Here is a 19,345-nt window from a genome sequence, read left to right on the forward strand (position 1 = left end):
GGTCATCTGACTGGATTCATATTGTCTTCATATTAATTGGGCTTTGGCGACCCCCAGTGTTTAAAATATGAATGTCCATATTTTCTAACCTTTCATAATCCACATCAAAAGGTGGCAACTACGCCCCAAAACAAGTTTAAGGCCATGGCAATATAGTGGATATGCCAATTCCCTTATTCGCTAATAAATGTTTATATTCCCATCTGTTTCCCCAGCTTAATTAAGTAGTGGTAAAAATGTAACTGTACATTTACAGCACTGTGCAAAAGTTATGTTTTTTTTAAAATAAATGATGAAACAGCAGTTTTCTGTGAAAAACAACTTCTAAAAAATGCAATGTTGATAGGTTACTCTATCAACAGGTGCCAGGGTGGGAGTGTCTTTGTGACTTTATCTTTTCAGTTCTATTATAATTAGTTTAAAAACCACATAACATCTTATAGTGAATTGATGGTGGACTCCTGTACACTTTGTCTTCCATATAATTGTAAGTATTGTGCATGATAATAATAAAAATATTCCATTTGATCTCCATCGAGGCAGAAACATTAATAGAATCACTTCCTCTTTAGCATTTGTCTTCATATTAAAAACACAACACTCATTTTGTTGCTGCAGTCAAGCTTAATTACAAAGATTTCAGTCTGAAAAGTTGTGAACTTGGGCCGAAGCTTTGTGTCGGTATTAGCCAAGTAAATCATTTAAACTTAAATATAATTCCCACACGTGTACAGCAATAAAAATTCCGTTTAATTTGATGAAAAACATTGACTATAAAATCGTCATTGCAGATAAACCAGGTAGGATGAATACAAAGTTTGCTAACTTCACTTAGCATACACTCACATAGACTGTTTATAAAAAATCTCTGTTACAGTATATTGGAGGCCTGTGATCGTTTAGTTATATTAAGTGTTCACTAGGAATAATTCTGGAGTAGCTCCGGAGCAGGCCAAGAAAAACAGTCAATTCCACCAAAAAACATCTTTACACCTCTGACATTTCAAACTTAAGTTGACCTTTGAACCAGGCCCGGATCTAGGAGTGAATCTGTCAATCACGTTTATTTCATTCACCCTGACAGAATTTCCTGATTTCTGAATTTCCGGTTGGACATAGGGCTGGGTTTAAAAAATAATAATGAAATAATAATTATAGTTATTATTACTGTTATTATTAGACCACAGCTTGGTTGTGAAGCGTTCTTTAAAACTTGGGAATCACTAAGTCCACTTTGTGAAAAGGTGTCCATCCCAAAGGTGTAATTACCCCCCCCACCCCACTCTTCAACCCCACAAAAGGTGTTTTACCTTTCACGGTAAAACGAAAACTAAAGGAAAACCAAGAGGAGCGCCAATGAGAGAGGAACCTTTGGTCCGTGACGTCACGACACCGCGCGTGTTCATGACAACCAGCACACCCCCCTCCGCTGCAGAGTCCACCCGCTCTGCCTTTACGACGTGTTCGAACCATTGACTGTGTATGAAGAGGGTTAACCCCGCGTTTCTGTGCATAAACAGGGGACGTGTGTGTGTGTGTGTGTGTGTGTGTGTGTGAAATGAGACCGACGGGGAGTCCGGTCCTGCTGCTGTGGCTGCTCCTCTGCTCCGGGGCCGGGACCAAGGCCATAGAGCCCGTCAGCACCACTATCGCGGTCGGCGTGGCTGCGACCCTGACGGCGTTCATCGCCAACTACAGGAACATCTTCAACTACTTCTACGAGTGCTGCCACCCCGAGTGGATTGTGTTCAACCGGACAGGTAACAGGACATCCGGCTGACACAGTAACAGCCGCCACATTGGAAACATTTCTACTGGACTCACCCCTTCAACTGCTTTAAGCTAGCGTTAGCCAAGCGGGCTTGTATGCTACATTGTCAGTTAGCTTCCCAAGTGCTGCAATGGTGTGACGTATATCACAAAACTGGCTGTTGTCTTCTGAATTGTTTTATTTTGCATCATTTTCAAACGTTTCCGGGTTTGCGATTCGTTGAACGCCGCCCCCTGTTTTCGTCACTTGTTGATGACGTATGAGGAAGTTCGGCGTTGTGAAGGCGCTCGTTACTCCGGCGCGGGTTCACCGTGGGTTTAATGCTGGTTTTTAAACGCATAAAACAACCGATGTGCGGGATTTAGATGTCGAGACGATGAAAGTTGCACGTATGTGTTTGTTGCTGCACGTTTTGTCGACAACCTGCCCGCTGGTCAACGCGTTCGATCCGATCACAGGAGCAGTGGTCTTCGGTGTCGGTACGTTCCTGAGCCGGAAGATCTACAATTTTTACCATGAAAGTTGCGACCCGAGTTGGATAGCCTTCAATGCAACAGGTAAACGCGTTCACCTGCGAGTCACGTGACATGGGGGGGGACAACTGTGTAAATCAATGTACAGTGTAAATGACCCGAAACCAAACTGGGAAAGAAAGACTTTTTAATCTCAGCTTTTAACTCTGGCAGGTTTACATCGATATACAAAGAACAGTGTGAGAGGAAGTCGTTGACAGCACACACTGCCCTGCACGGTTTATGGGTTCAAAGGACAAATACACATGAAACCAAACACAATATTTTGAGTAAAATCGAATGCAGTTGACTGAAGTCAGGCTCCTCCCGCTCTCTGCCTTTAGTCAGGTCTTCAGCTGGTGGTTTGGCAAAGTTCGCTGTCCTGCTGAATCATAAAATGCAGTGACGGACCAATACACAGCAGCAGCAGCAGCCTGCCTGAGGATCTGAGAGCAGAGCAAAGTTTATATATGTTTTAATGTAAATTTAGAACCTACCTTGAATGCCTGGCTTTTCGATGAGACTACTTTAACGCTATTATGTAAATTATAGTTTTATGCAACACTCTGCACACACTTTTTTGCCTTGAACGAGCAGCTTCAAAATTAGTTTGATGATACACTGGTTTGGAGTGGGGAGAATGATGCAACATGATGCATTCATTCACGTGCCTTATTCTGCCTGTTCTTGCTTTATGTAACTTTGGTGAGCGGGCATGTGTGTAACTGACTGAGAGTCGCCAACTCAATTGTCAGAATCAGCTCCAGAAACTTTAAGAATAATGCTGAATTGTAGATCAGTTAAAAGACTTGGAAGTCTTTAAAACCCAGCTTTTATGTCCGATATTCAGTCAGGATATTTTTGAAATGTGAGGAATTCTAAATAGAGGCTGGCATATTTGATACAGCATCCCATGCTGTAGTGTGTGTGTGTGTGTGTGTGTGTGTGTGTGTGTGTGTGTGTGTGTGTGTGTGTGTGTGTGTGTGTGTGTGTGTGTGTGTGTGTGTGTGTGTGTGTGTGTTGTATATATGTGTGTGTGTTGTATATATGTATGTATATATATGTATGTATATATATATAATATGTATGTATATATGTATTTTTATTTTCAAATGGGTAAAATCTTATTTCATTGTAAAGCTGCACGGATTGATCCACTCAGCCCCTCCTGCTTTCTCCATCTCTCGCTCGTGCTGACACACCAACATTGACAACAGACGCATCTATAAAATCAGAATGGCTAAAAACAAATATAATTTGCTCTTCTCACCCAGAAATGAAGTACTTGTGTATTTGCACATCGAGCAGTGAGATCTGGAGACACATTTTAATACCAGGTGTTAACAGATGAACTTAGCACGGTCCACTTGTGATTGGATCTCTCAGAATGGATGTTATCACCTGGTGTGAACAGGGCCTTCGATACACTGTTGCAGCACAAATGAAGTTTGAGTTCTTATATATGAGTGTTTCCATTGTTGAAGCTGTCTCCTAATAACTAAATGGATTATGTCTAAATATTCTGAGAAAGATGTTTCAGTCAGGTGTTTGCAGACACTCATCCTGTTGATCTTCTGCTGTGTACCTTCTAGGTCTCGAGGCGGACCTGAGCAGTAAACTGTTTGGACAGCACATCGCGTCACGCATCATCTTGAAAGCCGTGAAAGGATTCATGAACAATGACAACCCGAAGAAGCCCCTGGTGCTTTCTCTGCACGGGTGGACCGGCACAGGGAAGAACTTTATCAGCAAGCTGATTGCTAATAACATTTACAAGGAGGGAACCAAGAGCAGCTTTTTTCATTTATTTGCATCCACGTATCACTTCCCACATTCAAATCAATATCTTAACTATAAGGTATGTATGAGTCCAAATAAGCTGACACCTTTCACTATCAGTTGAAACACAGTGGCATTGCTCTTTTTCAGCCTTTCTGTGTTAACTGAAACTTGCTGCTGTTTCTCCTCAGGCTCAGTTACAGCAGTGGATCAAAGGGAATGTCACCAACTGTGAACGCTCCATGTTCGTCTTTGATGAGATGGACAAGATGCATCCTGGTTTGATTGACGGCATTAAGCCATTCCTGGACTACTATGACAAGCTGGATGGAGTTTCATATCGGAAAGCAATCTTCATCTTCCTCAGGTGAGAGGCGAAAATTCTGACCATGTCAGAAATCAATAGATTTTACATTTTCATCCAAACTAGTGCAGTGCCCGTTCCAAACCTGCCTGTTTAGAATGGGCTGTTTTCTTGTTCTGTGTTAATGCTGCAGAGATACTTCAGAATTATTCCTCGTCATTAGTGAGTCCTCCTCAAACAGTTCTACAATAAACTGTTTGTGTGCAGAGCTTTTTATAAACAGTCTATAGTGCAGAGTGAAGTTAGGAAACTTTGCTTTCATCCTGCCTGGTTCATCTGCAACGAAGGTTTTATAGTCAATGTTTTTCATAAAACTTTGTTGTTGTTCACGTGTGTGGTTTATATATAAGTTGGAATGACTTACTTAACTGGTGTTATTTTTCATACATTACATGTTGGCTATTTAAGAGGAAGATCAACACAATCTTCAGACCCATCTTTACAACATTTAAAAATATGAGCTCTGCAATTCAGCTCGATATAAAGCATTACAGCAACAGAATGGAAGTTGCGCTTTTGCTTTGAAGACAACTTGCGAAAGAGGAAGTGATTCAATGAATGTTGCAGCCGTGATGGAGATCAGCACCCTTGAATATCTGTGTCAGTCTGGTACGGTAAAATCAAAACTAATCACATCATTAGATTGATGTGGTGCCAATTCCGATTCGCGGTTTGATCCAGTTGTCGACCACTGCTGTAGTTTATCCGAGGATATCGAAGAAGAAATGTTCAACACGGTCCGCAGACTGAAGTGCTAAAGAACACTGGTCGCTTGCTTATAAAATTTTAATTAATATTGAATATATCGCATATCCAAATCAAACTCACGGTTCTTGAGATCTGCGTTCCAGAGGCACAGATGCTTGTGGAATTAGTAGGTAGAAGACCCCACTTGAAGACTAATTCACTTGAGAAGTTATATTTCATATAAAGATTTTGAGCACTCTGCGGTACTTTTGTGGTTCTCATCTGTAGAGACATTGTAATGTTCGACATGATTCTTGCATGAGTGGTGAAAGAGTTTGTCTTGGAGTCCCGCTCCTGTTTGGAATGACCTCGTTCTGTGTTACGTTCATTCTCCTCCATGTTTGTTTGTGTTGTCTTCATACAAATTTCCTACCTGCTAACAGATATTTTTCAAGGCAAATTCTAACATACTTTCTGATCTTCTTCAAAGCAATGCTGGGTCCGACGAAATCGACCAAACAGCTTTAGATTTCTGGAAAGCAGGAAAAGATCGAGAGGATATCCAGCTGAAAGACCTGGAATCCTTGCTCTCTCTATCAGTGTTCAACAACCACCAAAGTGAGTATAAATTACATGAAAATGTTTTGTCCTTATCTTTCAGAATATAGACTTGATTAAAAAAACATCTATCTCCCTCTAGGTGGATTTTACCGTACAAGTTTGATTGACAAGAACCTGGTGGACTTCTTCGTCCCCTTGCTGCCTCTGGAGTACCGGCACGTCGTCCAGTGCACCATGGCCGAGATAATAGCCAGAGGAATGGAGCCGAACGTGCATTTGGCAGAAATGGTGGCCAAGGATTTAATCTATTTCCCCAAATCTGAAAGGGTCTTCGCTGCGACAGGCTGCAAGACGATAGAAAGCAAGCTGGACTACTACCTGTAACGTCACCATGGGATGGACAATACCTTCAAACACTGCACTTTTTTAAATGAGAACCGCTCTCGGCCAAATGACTAAAGAGGGGGAGTCAAGACATCTGTAGAGGGCTTCTTCAGAGGTTTCTGTGTGAGCCCGTATCATCTTCCGTGCTACATCTCGCTTACACTGAATGACGGGGCTAATGGAAGCACACAGTGCCAGCTGAATGAAGAAAACAATAAGATAAGACCGCCATCCTTTCTAACGGATGAAGAGGTTTCATCTGCTTTTTTTTTATGTCACACAACAGTGAGTTTTAAAGAGGCCGTCGTTTTGCTGTGTGTCTTAAAGGTGCCCTGAAACTATGACACGCCACTTTTTGCATTTATTTTTAATGGGTAATCTATATTCGTGGTTTACTGGTTAACACTTGCCTTAATTCTGACTGTCATGATTTTCGTAGTATCTGCTGTCCTTTTTATAAATGTCCACGAGTTCATCAGCCGTTGGACTGAATCGCTCACTGTTCAAATACAGAACTATATGATGCAAAAAATTGTATCGTATGACATCGGCATTACCAACACCGACTTTTTATGCTGCACGGCCACAGACTTTTGAAATCGGGTTTGGTTTGATACATTGCAAAATACAGTATGAGTAATACAGTACATTATTGAAATTGTTGTGTACATAGTAAAATATTGAAATATCTAGGTGTACATTTTACTAGGGATAATGATACTGAGCATCTTTCTACACAATGTCTGGAGCTGTGCATGAACTCAGGATAGTATACCTGCAACACAAAACAATAAAATTTACCAAAAAATATTTTTAGCATTAAAAGAAATGCAGATGTTTCACGATACAGAAATAAAATGCTACTGTATATAACATTAATTGTCCTTTTTACTGCGATTTTTAAAAGGAGTAAATATTGTGCCCTAGTTTACCTACAATGTTCTTTTTAACCAAATCACAATACTTTTCAGAGTCATACACAGCCCTGCCTAAACAATGTGAAACATTGTCTTCTGTTGGTTTTTCAAAATCTGCATTGACACTATATAAAAGCTTCAGTTAAATCTATGATGTGGATGTGAAGCTGACGTCCGCAAGCATCTTTCTTGTTTAACACCACCTGAAAAACAAATCGCAAATAAAATAAGAAATTTTACCTGTGTCACTGTTTCTGATATGCACAGCACGACTCCCGGACAAGAGGGTGATGATGAAACCAACAGTATTTAATGAGTGCGTTCTCAGAGAACAGCAGACTGGTGTTTTTGCTTTACTGAGAGAAATGTCTATTTTCGTCTTCAGAGCCTGTTTTGCTAATGTACCTGCCAACAGAACCCACCCATCATCTATTATCTATCCTATCCTGAGGGTCCTTGGGGGCTGACATTGAGTGAGAGGCGGGGTACACTCCAGACAGGTGTGCTGGATCTGGATCTGAGCCACTCTACTAATGCAAACACAAATAGGCACAAAACACTTAGAATTAAAGTAGAATATATTTTATGCAACATATGGAGCCAATCAGTCAGGTGTCTTGCAGTATTTTGCCTTCATATTTTACATGGAGCTGAAATACAGAGGTCAAAGAGCACACCTTTGCAGTAAAATTAGATTGATACAATAAAGCCATGAGGTAATTTGAGTATGAAGAGAGACCATAAAATGTGATTTTATGAGTCCTGTACTGCTCCTATGAATCCACAGGTTAGTGCCCTGTTAAAGCTGTATTGTGGTTTGTGTACAAATGATCAACAGGCAGATGTGTGGTGCTGTCCACAAGACCGGTTGTAAAGGTGCGGCTTCCTGTGCTTTTCCTCTGTCAAACAATTGAGAGAGTCCCTCTCATACACTGAAAGGAAGAGGAGGAAGAATCAGCCTGTGAGGTTTTCAGCCTCTCGTGACTCAGATCAACTTTGGGCAACACGTTCGTAGTTTTATAGCTGAATTATGGACAGCAAATAATAGGGAGTCCTATTTCAGCAGAGGGGAGGAATGTGGTTAGACACAATGTTTAATGAACTTTATTTTGTTAATAACTGCGGCAACATTTCAAATATACCTGTCCTGTTTGGTGAGTTGGTCCACTCGTTTCCCTCATAATCAACACTCTATGTCACTTCTGCCAAGTGTAATGTACCGTACATCTGCTCACATATGACTTTGGATAATAGGTAGTTTTAAATATAAAAGGACCCTGTTATACCTCAACTGGAACACAGTAATCTGCCAGTCAGTGTTTGTCTGTGGTAGCTTTGCCCTTGTTCTGCCATTTCACTTTGCGGCTTTGATCTGTTGCCGTCAAGAAATAATTCTTTGGAATACATTAATTACAGCCGAGTCACCTTGTTAATCCGCCCATTTCCAGTAAGACCTGCTTATCATGAGCGGCTGTGGCTCAGAGGTTAGGATGAAGTCAGTCCACCTGTAAAGTGATCTCAAATTTCTCCTGCCATGAGCTAAGTGAAAGACTGACAGACAAAGCACTAGATACAGAAGCGCTGTGTGAATGGGTGAATGCCAACTGTACTGGGAAGTGCTTTGAATGACCTTTCATTTCTTAGCCTCCAATATTAAAAAAAAATATGCCTGAACCATCAACCAGTTTTCAGTGGTATGTTATTAAGTGCTTTGTTATATTATTACATGAAATATTAACAAATAACAAAGAAGGCAACAAAAGCAAAAAGAGAAATCATATGTCATTAAGTTTATTTATATCAAATGTAACAACAATTAACCCATTTTCTTTTCCTCCGAGCGTCCAAAAACTGTTTTGCATCCACGATCTTCCTGATGCTCCGTTCATTTGCAGCTCCTTACTTGTTGCATCTTTGTGTAAATGTGAGTAACCAGGCACAGTCTAGTTAGAGAGTCTTAAACCAGCAGAACTGCATTAATGCAGCCATCGTTCTCTGGGTTATTCGTCACCTGGGCATATTTACCTGGGAAGTAGAAGAAATTTAGTTACAACATGGTCACATTACACGCTATTATCATTAAGTATCACATTTTAAAGGATCAATTATCCTCTAAGTGGCTGTCATGTCCATTTAAACATCACCCTGCAGAAATCCAGTAGTGTACAGTACACATTTGACATGTTTAGACTGCTATGCATCATGCAAATATCAATATCACATTTAATCTGCAGTCGAAACATACAACCAGCGTCAAAGAGAACTGCAGCAACTAGAAGAACAGTGAGTGTAGCAACAGATGGTGAGGCCCCCACAAAGACCCCAACTCCACATCATGGCCTAAGTTCACAGAAGTAGTCAAGGCTTTTGTTATTACCTGCACCCACCTGACCTGTTATGAGAACCAAGCCAAACTGTCTAACTGGCAAAAATACACCTTGATCTACAACTTTAAACTTAATGGAGTCTGGATTTCTTGTTTATGCAAGTGTTTCAGAGTTATCCCAAATGTGGGAATAAACAGATTACTGCAGTGCATCTGAATACACTGACCCACAGGTTGATGGATTCACAGCGACTTGAGCACTTACCCCAGATAACCTTTCCGCCTTGTGTAACGAGGCCCAGCTCACTGACATTGACTTCTATGACTGTTCCTTTGGTGATAACTCCCAGGGACGTGTAGAGGGGTGAGGAGGGGTTCTTCTTCACTCCGAGGATGGGGAGACAGAACGTGGCCTTCAGCTCGGGATGTGTGACATGAGCCTTCTTAAAACGCAAACCCTGATGTGGACAAAGGAGAAAGAGATCATTTAGGCACCTCAATTAAAACAGAAATGCACAACTGAACTTTAAACCTGAATGGAGAAAAAGATAGTGTTGCCATAGTAGGTTTAGTGTAGAATGTCACATTGAACTCGACCCATGATAAATATCTCACCATGGGTCTGATGAAACGCTCGAATTTTGGAGGTTTGCGAGTGAAGCCGTCACCGACAAAGCAAACTTTTGTGACCATTCTCTTCCAGGCTTTCTTTTGTCTCTTTCCAGTTTTGATGACCTTCAGCACCTCTGTCTCGCCCTGGGCGCGCACTTTCGGCAGGGGCACCTCCCATTTGCCCTAAACAAAACATTACACATTTGCATTACATTACACATATTTACACACATCGATATCACTTTCATTGAGTCAATAACGAAATTATTATGTTTCATATAAAAGCAGAACATCTTCACTGTGGAATTCTACCAAAACAACAGTGGACACTTACAGCCTTCTCTTTCCTCTTCTGCTTGATCATGTTGGACAGAACCTTAGCACGGGACTGTCCCTCTCTGTCCAACAGGTAGGCTGGCACTGCTCCCTCTGGCGTCTTATCGTCGCTCTTCTGTTTGGTCCTCCTCTGTTCATGCATTTTGATGCTGCCAAAGACACAAGTCATTATTGTTCAACTGTTAGTTGAGTTCTAATGAGTTGTTTCTCTAAACCAACAAGAGAACCAGCTCCGTTAGAGACAACCCCAACGTCTCCCCCTGTACTCACGTCTTCTTCATCTGGATCTTCTCTGAATGTCTCTGTTTGTGGTACAGCTTGGCCTTCAGTCCAATCAACTTTCTGGCTTTGTGCGACCGCGCGTGGACCTCACGGCTCTCCTTCTTCCTCTTCCTCTCATGGTGGTCCAGGCGGTAGCCATGCCGCTTGCGGTGCAACTCAATGTGCTCGTTCTGTGGCTAAAAATGACAACACAAACATGTACTTTAATTCAGTCTTCAGATGAATTATGATAAATGCAAAAATCTAGTTTCCAGTTTCAAATACAAATCACCACAAAAGGAGGATGTTTAAAAAGCTCTAATATGGATCAATCAGCTGTTTAATGGTGCTGGTTCGTGAACTTGAGTCAGGTTGTGTTTGCAAATAAAAAATTTGAAATGTTCAGATGTTTTCATGATCTTAACTGGTGCGATCCCTCTCACTGAAATTCAGAATTACTCTTGTCATTGCAACAAAATTAAGTAGCCTTCCTGTCTGTGGATTCACACAAATCAGAGAGCGTAAAAAGGACATTAGCAAATATGAACAAACAAACATATGAAAAATATACATTGGAATATTATGTTCTGGTGTAACTTAGGAAACAGGAAGATATCTCATTGGTGTAAAAGATGGCTCATTCGTTTTGCCTGTAAAGACAGTGACGTTGTCTGGATTATTTGATTAATAATAATAATAATAATAATAATAATAATAAGCTTGTGTGATATTGGATTTATTGTAACAAACAAACAATAACTGGTCCTAAATGGAAATTCAACTGTTTCTTAAATGTGAAACTCTGCTGCTTGGCCTCGTTTTGATTGACAGCAAAGCGAGTGAATTCCGGCGTGTGATCTTTGCACAAAATAAAACACAATAAAGAAAACAATGTTTAACTGCAGTCAGAATCTATCAGTTCCTCGTTTACTGGTGAATTGCTGTGTGTAGCACGTTTGCCAACAACACGTCCCACAACAAATCAGCTGTTCTCACTGTTCTCGGACCGAGTACATTTATGGAAACTGACAAAACCCGAGTTTTCGTGCTCACACGCCGGGTTATCACAACCGTATCTGTCCGTGACGACAAACCTCTCCCACGGAAACACGAAATACACAGAAACACGTTCCTACACACGGGAGCTCAGCACGAAGCGTCCCCCTGCCACATGTGAACCGAAGCTAATGCTAACACCGCATGCTAACTTCGCAATAGAAGTGAAAGAATGGAGTATTAAGCGGCTGCTCTCTTACCATTGTGTTGATGAGGTGTTGATGTTACAGTGGAAACGTCGCGGGTGGTCCCAGTCGACCCAGACGCAGGTTACTTGGTGTTTTCTTTCTCGGGGCTCGGGTTCTTCAGGTGTTGTTTTCCCCGGAGCCGAAACTTAAAGGAAGTACGTCACACTGAGGCAACGACTTGTCCGCAGATTTAACAGGGACGGCTGATCCTGACACAAGGCCACTGTACGAAGGGATTATAATAACATAAATTTAAAAAATATCTATTGGGTCAATGATCAGTGTTTTATTTTATATATAGACAATAAATAATTCCCAAGTCGTTAATATTGACAGAACCGCTTTTGGTTTCGTATCGGGAACTATATACGTCACACGTCAGTTCCTACGGATTTATTTTGGAGCTGCACCTTATGAGAGCGTGACTTTCTTGACAGTTTTAAACATGCCTCTGTTTTGAAGGACAAGTACCCGTTCTTCCCGCCTCCTTCTTTTCAATTTCCACGGTGTTACCACAACAGAACATTTCTCCGCTATTTGAGCTAATGCTCCTCCACCATGGCTCACCCGAGGCTTTGTGTCACCCCGAGGAAGAAGCTGGGAAGAGACGCAGATATTAAACATGTCTGATAGGACGTTTCGCACATTCAGCAGGATGATGTTGGTGAGACGAGGATCTGACACAAACATGTGCTGTTAGTGTCACGTTGCATCGAAATAATGTTGTCTTCATAACAGGGTCCTTGTTTTTCACAGGGGAGATATTTAATAAGATGCAGGGTGAGTCATCAAGTGAGGAGACACTACAGCTTCCTCCCAGGTACGTTGTTTTTACAATCAGATCCACTGACATGTTTTAATTAGTCGATCAATTGGTTGTTTAAGCTGCGGAATACTAGTTGATTCCAATTTTTGGTAAACATTCAGTTATTTGTCAAGTTAAAATTTCTGTTCCTGTAAATCTTTTATTTTGTTGACTGAATAATCCCAGCACCTCTAGGTCCACTTAGCAGCTGCGGTTTCTGATCATATCACATGATCTTCATCAGCAGTTGGGTTTGACCACTAGCCATGGAAATGTAGATGTTCATTTTCCCATTGTTTTCCAGAGCATTTACGGGAAGTTGATAATCGCTGACTAGGAGAACATGTGGTAAATTCATGGTAATTGTAAAATACAAATTGAAAGACAATTTTACGAATGATCAAAAAACGCACCAAAGATAAAAACATAAAATTGTCACACATTGAATGCAGCTCTGAAGAGGTGAGTTTTGAGTAGAGATTTGAAAGTGGACAGGTCGGGGAAGTCTCTGATGTGCCACAGGAGTGGAGGCTACGTGGGCGGGTGTGGCAGTGGAGCATGTCTGAGAGGCAGGAAGGAGCCTGGTTGTGGAGGGCTGTGTGGGTGAGGAGGGGGGTTTTGAATGGGATTCACTGAGGGACTGGGAGCCAGTGGAGATTCTAAAGGATTCTAAAGGGGTGATGTGGTCACGGGAGCGGGTGTGGGTGAGGAGACGAACAACAGAGTTTATGGAGGACTTTGGGAGGTGCACCACAAAGAATGCTATTGCAACAGTCAATTCTAGATGTGATGAAGGCATGGATCAGGGGCTCAGCGGCAGATCATTTGAGTGATGGACGTAGACGGGCTATGTTTCTTTGGTGGGAAAAGGAAGTTCTGGTTTAAGGAAGTTATTGTGCAGAGAGGCTCCAAGGTTGCGGATGTGGAAGTGTCAATTTTGATGAAGAAGTTGAGGTGCATTTTTTGAGAGATTTGTGTCCATGATGATTACGTCAGATTTTTCACAGTTAAATTTGAGGAAATTGGTTCATGCGATCATATGATATGAGTGAACGCTCCAGAGATGCTTCAAAATGGAAATGCAGTTTGAAACTGAACATATCCTCTTTAGGTTGTTTTGAACAACACAAGAGCTCATGTATTAGTGATTTTTTACTTTATGATTAAACCTTTAAGATAATGGAAAAAAATAGTCAGTAGTAGAAGCACATACACAGCATCACTGATTCAGTCAGATCATCTTTGTGTACTTCGTGTTCATAGATGACGTCAAATCACTGCGGGCTGTGGTCAACCCCGATGTTTCCAAGTAAGTAACTGCATTCGGTTGTTTGAAATGCTCTTTAGGGTTTTGCTCCATATCAACCTGTGTGCTGTATTTGCAGGATCCGAAACATTGGCATCATGGCCCACATCGACGCAGGAAAGACAACGACCACAGAGAGGATGCTTTATTATTCTGGCTACACACGGGCACTGGGAGGTGAGCAGGAGTAACAGATGTGAACATTGATAATCCTTCATAGCCAGTACCCTGCCTGTTTGCTTCCGTCTCTCAGTCCCTTTCTGTCCCCGTTGCTTTTAGACGTCGACGATGGCGACACAGTCACCGATTTTATGGCTCAAGAGAGGGAGCGTGGCATCACCATACAGTCGGCAGCAGTCACGTTCGATTGGAGAAGTCATAGAATAAATCTTATAGACACCCCAGGTAGAAATATTATATGAAAGCATCCTTGTGAGATTAGAAATATCCCAGTGGGAATGAGCCAGTCAAACAAGACATTTTTTGGTGATTGCAGGACATGTTGACTTCACTCTTGAGGTGGAGCGGGCGCTTCGTGTTCTTGATGGGGCTGTTGCAGTGTTCGATGCTTCTGCCGGTGTTGAGGTAAATCTGTTGTCAAATATCTTCCCTTTTATGAAAAACAAACAAACAAACAAACAAACCCATGTCTTAAAATCGGCTGCACGCTGAAGACGGTTTCTTCTGTTTCCCTGAAAACCCGAACAGGCTCAGACTCTGACTGTGTGGAGACAAGCAGAGAAGCACCACATTCCCTGTGTTTGCTTCCTGAATAAGATGGATAAGCCCGCAGCCAAGTGAGTGACTCAGCTGTTCAACCACATACAACTTATTCTCAAAGTTGAACTGAAAACTGTAATTTCTTTCTCTCAGCCTGAGTTTTTCCATCGAGAGCATAAGACAGAAGCTGAAAGCCAACCCAGTCCTCCTGCAGGTAGGCCTTCAGAAAATTAAGGCAAAAATGGAAAGCATCATACGTGCGCTGCAGGCGCTGCATGCACTGTATGTGACAATGCTAACAATGCTTATTTTTTATGTTGTAATAATGCCATTTCATAATGACTTCCTCATGATGTTACGTATACCACCATGATGATGGTTGATTGGTTAATCTTAGTTAGCTGTAGAACTTGTCTTTACTGTTATTGGCTTCAAAAAGTAATGCAGTACTACACTGTTTGATGTAAATTTCTGACTTCCTACCATATAATCATAAATCATTTTCAATCTTTATAAGTTTTAGGTCGTGTCTATTGTCCCACATGATGCAGGGTAACCTTGAAAAATGAATTCTTGAACTATGTCATTCTTTGTGACTTCTTCAGGACACCACTTATCATATGGGATCATGTGATTGAGATTTTAGTTTTTCTGACCATATTTTTTGACCAATCAGCTCCAAACAGATGTCAACAATAACAAGAAGTTATAGGGGGAAAAAAATAAAAAAGAGATGAAGCGGCACTCAAACTGTAACAGTGTATGTGTAAATAAAAAACACAAAGAGTGTAAGTCTATGAATTTCATTTGTCTCATGAATCTTGTCTTGTAGATTCCTGTTGGCAGCGGCAGGAACTTCATGGGTGTGGTTGACCTGTTGACCAACCAGAAGCTGATCTGGAAGCAAAGATCTATAGGAGATGATGGACGAGTGTTTGAAAACAAACCTCTCGACCATTCGGATGAGCCAGAACTCCTGCAGGAGGTCAATGAGGCCAGGGCAGCTTTAATTGAACAGGTACACATCATCAATATCATCTTCAGCAATGACGACACAACTTCTTCAAGAAGAAATGTAAAAATAATAGTTTTGTATTTTGGTTCTCTTTCCCAGGTCGCTGATTTGGATGATGAGTTTGCTGATCTGTTGCTAACGGATTTTAGTGATAACTTTGATGCAGTTCCTTCAATCAAAGTGAGTAATGTATAGTTCCATTCTGTAAGCCTGTAAAGCAGCACCGTTGCTTGTGAAAACAGAGTAACCTGTTTTTAATGTGTCTCCAGCTACAAGAGGCTGTGCGGCGGGTGACTCTGGCCCGTAAAGGCGTCCCGGTTCTCTGTGGGAGCTCGCTGAAGAACAAAGGTGTTCAACCTCTTTTAGATGCCATCGTTGCCTACCTGCCTGCCCCCAGTGAACGGCACAACGACCTGGTGTGAGTAACGACCCAGAACTGTAACAGTTGTACAGATCATATTTACAAATCACAATTTTCCTCATAGGGCTTAACAATCTGTACAAGATGCAACATCCTCTTAACTCTTGACCAGACTGAGAGAACACTACCTGTTTTTTTCTCATAAATATAATTTTAATGGGGATAAATTTGTTAGAAAAATTTCCTTCGAGCACAAAATCTTGTGTAGTGGTGTGTGCGTTGTCACAATTAACGTTAAATGGATGGAAGATAAATTAAAAAAGAGCAATAATCCTTCAGTAAATATAACTTGCTTGTTTGAAAATATCTTTCTATATACATTTGGCCATTTTTGTCTCTATGGTAACTGTTGAAACTTCATCATCATCATCCCACAGGCGGTGGTACAAAGATGACCTATGTGCTCTGGCCTTCAAGGTTCTCCATGACAAGCAGCGTGGTCCTCTGGTGTTCCTCAGGATTTACTCTGGTACTCTGAAAGCACAGACCGCCGTCCACAACATCAACAGGAACAGCATGTGCGTCACCTCCAATACAGTAATGCAACCCTGACTGACCTACAAATCAGTTTTGACCCGTATGATATGTTAAAATAAACATGTTTGCATCATGTTGTCTGCAGTGAGAGGATGAGCCGGCTGCTGGTGCCGTTTGCTGATCAACATGTAGAGATCCCCTCGATGACGGCGGGAAACATTGCACTGACTGTAGGACTGAAGCAGGTACAACATTGTTTCCCATGTTCCTTCTCTGCTACAGTCAATATTTTCCTCAGGTTATTTAAGTTTTCCTGCTTTCATTCAAGACAGTCACAGGGGACACCATCGTCTCATCCAAGGCTTCAGCCGCAGCTGCAGCCCGCAGAGCCCACAATGACAATAGCACGGGGAAGAAGCACGGGGAACATGCGACTGTGGTGCTTTCAGGAGTGGAGGTCCCTGATCCCGTCTTCTTCTGCACTATAGAACCACCCACCATGGCCAAACAGGCTGGTCAGTGATAGTTTGGCTACACGTGCACAAGCTCAGCTGTTAACCACGACATCCTTGTAGCCACTCACACATTTGTTTGTTTTTTCTCCTGAAAGATCTTGAGAATGCACTGAACAACCTCCAGAGAGAAGACCCCAGTCTTAAAGTGAGGGTGGACCCTGACTCTGGCCAGGTATTACCATCACTGGACTACCCAGGGCGTTCTTTAGTAAGTGCATCTGCCACAATGACTCAACTTATTGTCCTTCACTCTCCACCCTCAGACTGTTTTGTGTGGGATGGGAGAGCTGCACATCGAGATCATCCATGATCGAATCAGAAGAGAGTATGGCATTGAGACTCACCTGGGACCACTACAGGTGGCTTACCGAGAGACCGTTCTCCACGAGGCCTCGACTACAGGTACAGCAAATATTTCTTAATTGTTGCATTATGCCTAGTTCACACAACATTGGAGCCAAATGGGCGGTCGACCGGCAGTCACAAATCGCTGTGTGAGAACTCTTCCAAGACACGATTTGAGAGGCTCCCCTCCCCCGACTAGATTTCTTGCAGGCTAAATATCGAGACAAATCAGTGACAACTACAGCCAATCTGGACCTAACCATTTAATCCTGTTATTGCAGAGTTAATGGCAAAGTTGAGACTATATATTTCTATTCATTCTGTAGCAGGATGGAACAAAAGAGCAGACAGATCAGTCTTACTCACCGTGTCTCTTCTCACGTGTTGTCCTGAGTAAACGTCGTCTGGCCTCCAGACTTTACTGACGTTTACTGATCACAAGACAGTGATGTTGTTTGAGAAATAATTCTTGTCGACTAGATGCTGTTCCTGTATTGATTTTCCTCACTGCTGATAATGTAGATACACTGGACCGGACAGTCGGCGAGAGAAGACATGTTGTGACAGTGGAGCTGGCTGTCGGACCTGTGGACACGTCCTCTACAACTGCCTCATGTGACCTAGCATTCACAATGGAGGTCGAGGGGCAACTATCAAGAGAACTGAAAGATGCAGTGGAGAATGGAGTGCACAGCTCATATCTTCAAGGTGACACTGACTCCACTCATTTATTGTTTTTCATTAAAAAGGCCCCCGGAAACCAATGCTGAAAACTCAATTTAAATGTATTTTCTCAATAACATTAAATATTAACGGCTAAATAAACAATGTAGTTAAATGTTGTTTCAGAGGGCTGTATGGGTGTTAAACTTTGTTTAATGAGGAGCTGAGATTAAGATCTCATTTACAAGACAAGTACACAGTACAGTGACTGTAAACAACACGACAACTCAACCACACAAAGCAGTCTTCACACACATCAAATAACCAGAACTGTTCAAACTTGGGAAGAACATTGTGTTCATGATGAACACCATCACTCATAGTAAGAAGCTGAGTGAGAATAATTATTCAGTGCCTGTAAAGAAGGAGGGTGATGTGGGAGTAAACCTTGCACTGATCTGACTGCACTAGTCGCCTTGTTTTGCACTCACTCATTGTTTGTAATGTCTGCTTACACCTCCAGGTCCATTGCTAGGTTATCCTTTACAGGGCGTAACTACGCTGATCCAGAATGTCTACATGGAACCAGGGACGTCTCCAGCCATGGTGTCCGCCTGTGTGTCCCGCTGCATGCTGAAGGTAAAGCATTACAGGCTCACATGTCATACGGATGTCAACTAACAGGGTTGGCAATAGATGAGCTACAGTTGTGTGTGTGTGTGTTTGGCTGCAGGCCCTGAGGCTGGCAGGAGGTCAGGTCCTGGAGCCAGTCATGTCCCTGGAGATGACGGTCAGCGAAGAGCATCTCAGCTCCGTGCTGGGTGACTTGGCCCAAAGACGAGGCACCGTCAGCGACATCCAGAGTCGTCACGACCACAAGCTGCTGCTAGCAACCGTGCCCTTGGCAGAAATGATGGTGAGATCAGATCTGACTCAAACATTTCGTCTGAAGGTTTTTCGGTGTCATTTATCTTAAATTCGGTTGTTTCCTACTGAAGGGCTACTCCACCATCCTGCGAACAATAACATCCGGCAACGCCACTTTCTCTCTGGCGCTGGACACTTACGAGGCCATGAACTCTCAGGACCAGAACATCCTCCTCAAAAGAATGTCCGGTCTGTTGTGATTCATGTTGGCAACGCTGTAATGGATCAGGAATGGGACCAATGGGCTTCTGACACAGAGGAACAGCTGCTGCCCAAACAGACTTTTCCAGGACTATCACATCTGACTGAGTAAAATATAATTAGAGTGTGAATATATATGTGTAAAGTTAATGTGCAACCAATAACAGTTTTTTAATAAAACAACAGACTAGCACTT

The 19,345-nt window shown here is 42.1% G+C and overlaps 3 protein-coding genes across 4 annotated transcripts; 2 read left to right on the plus strand and 1 right to left on the minus strand.

The window, feature by feature from the left end:
- The first annotated feature begins 1,359 nt into the window (after positions 1-1,359).
- On the plus strand, positions 1,360-6,568 carry tor1 (torsin family 1). 2 transcript variants are annotated; one of them, XM_034601822.1, is made up of 5 exons: positions 1,360-1,760; positions 3,876-4,141; positions 4,254-4,429; positions 5,604-5,731; positions 5,814-6,568. In XM_034601822.1, the coding sequence occupies exons 1-5, from the start codon at positions 1,559-1,561 to the stop codon at positions 6,056-6,058; spliced, it is 1,017 nt and encodes a 338-aa protein (XP_034457713.1). In that variant the 5' UTR covers positions 1,360-1,558; the 3' UTR covers positions 6,059-6,568. The 2 variants fall into 2 exon arrangements, with proteins under 2 accessions (XP_034457713.1, XP_034457714.1); XM_034601823.1 differs by lacking the exon at positions 1,360-1,760 and adding an exon at positions 2,017-2,328.
- Positions 6,569-8,756: 2,188 nt separating this feature from the next.
- nsa2 (NSA2 ribosome biogenesis homolog (S. cerevisiae)) lies at positions 8,757-11,918 on the minus strand. The gene is made up of 6 exons (XM_034601824.1): positions 11,767-11,918; positions 10,520-10,707; positions 10,248-10,398; positions 9,917-10,096; positions 9,567-9,759; positions 8,757-9,000 (listed from the first exon to the last, which is right to left on the minus strand). Exons 1-6 carry the CDS (start codon positions 11,767-11,769, stop codon positions 8,933-8,935), a joined length of 783 nt encoding a protein of 260 aa, XP_034457715.1. The 5' UTR covers positions 11,770-11,918; the 3' UTR covers positions 8,757-8,932.
- Positions 11,919-12,136: 218 nt separating this feature from the next.
- gfm2 (GTP dependent ribosome recycling factor mitochondrial 2) lies at positions 12,137-19,342 on the plus strand. Its single transcript, XM_034601819.1, has 20 exons — positions 12,137-12,418; positions 12,511-12,574; positions 13,823-13,868; positions 13,945-14,042; positions 14,145-14,270; positions 14,362-14,450; positions 14,574-14,662; positions 14,739-14,799; positions 15,418-15,603; positions 15,700-15,780; positions 15,870-16,018; positions 16,399-16,539; positions 16,644-16,743; positions 16,827-17,013; positions 17,109-17,185; positions 17,277-17,415; positions 17,881-18,066; positions 18,545-18,660; positions 18,755-18,937; positions 19,020-19,342. Exons 1-20 carry the CDS (start codon positions 12,377-12,379, stop codon positions 19,146-19,148), a joined length of 2,289 nt encoding a protein of 762 aa, XP_034457710.1. The 5' UTR covers positions 12,137-12,376; the 3' UTR covers positions 19,149-19,342.
- Positions 19,343-19,345: the final 3 nt, after the last annotated feature.

The sequence above is a fragment of the Hippoglossus hippoglossus genome, chromosome 12 (assembly GCF_009819705.1).
Source record: "Hippoglossus hippoglossus isolate fHipHip1 chromosome 12, fHipHip1.pri, whole genome shotgun sequence".
In the NCBI taxonomy this organism is placed as follows: Eukaryota; Metazoa; Chordata; class Actinopteri; order Pleuronectiformes; family Pleuronectidae; genus Hippoglossus; species Hippoglossus hippoglossus.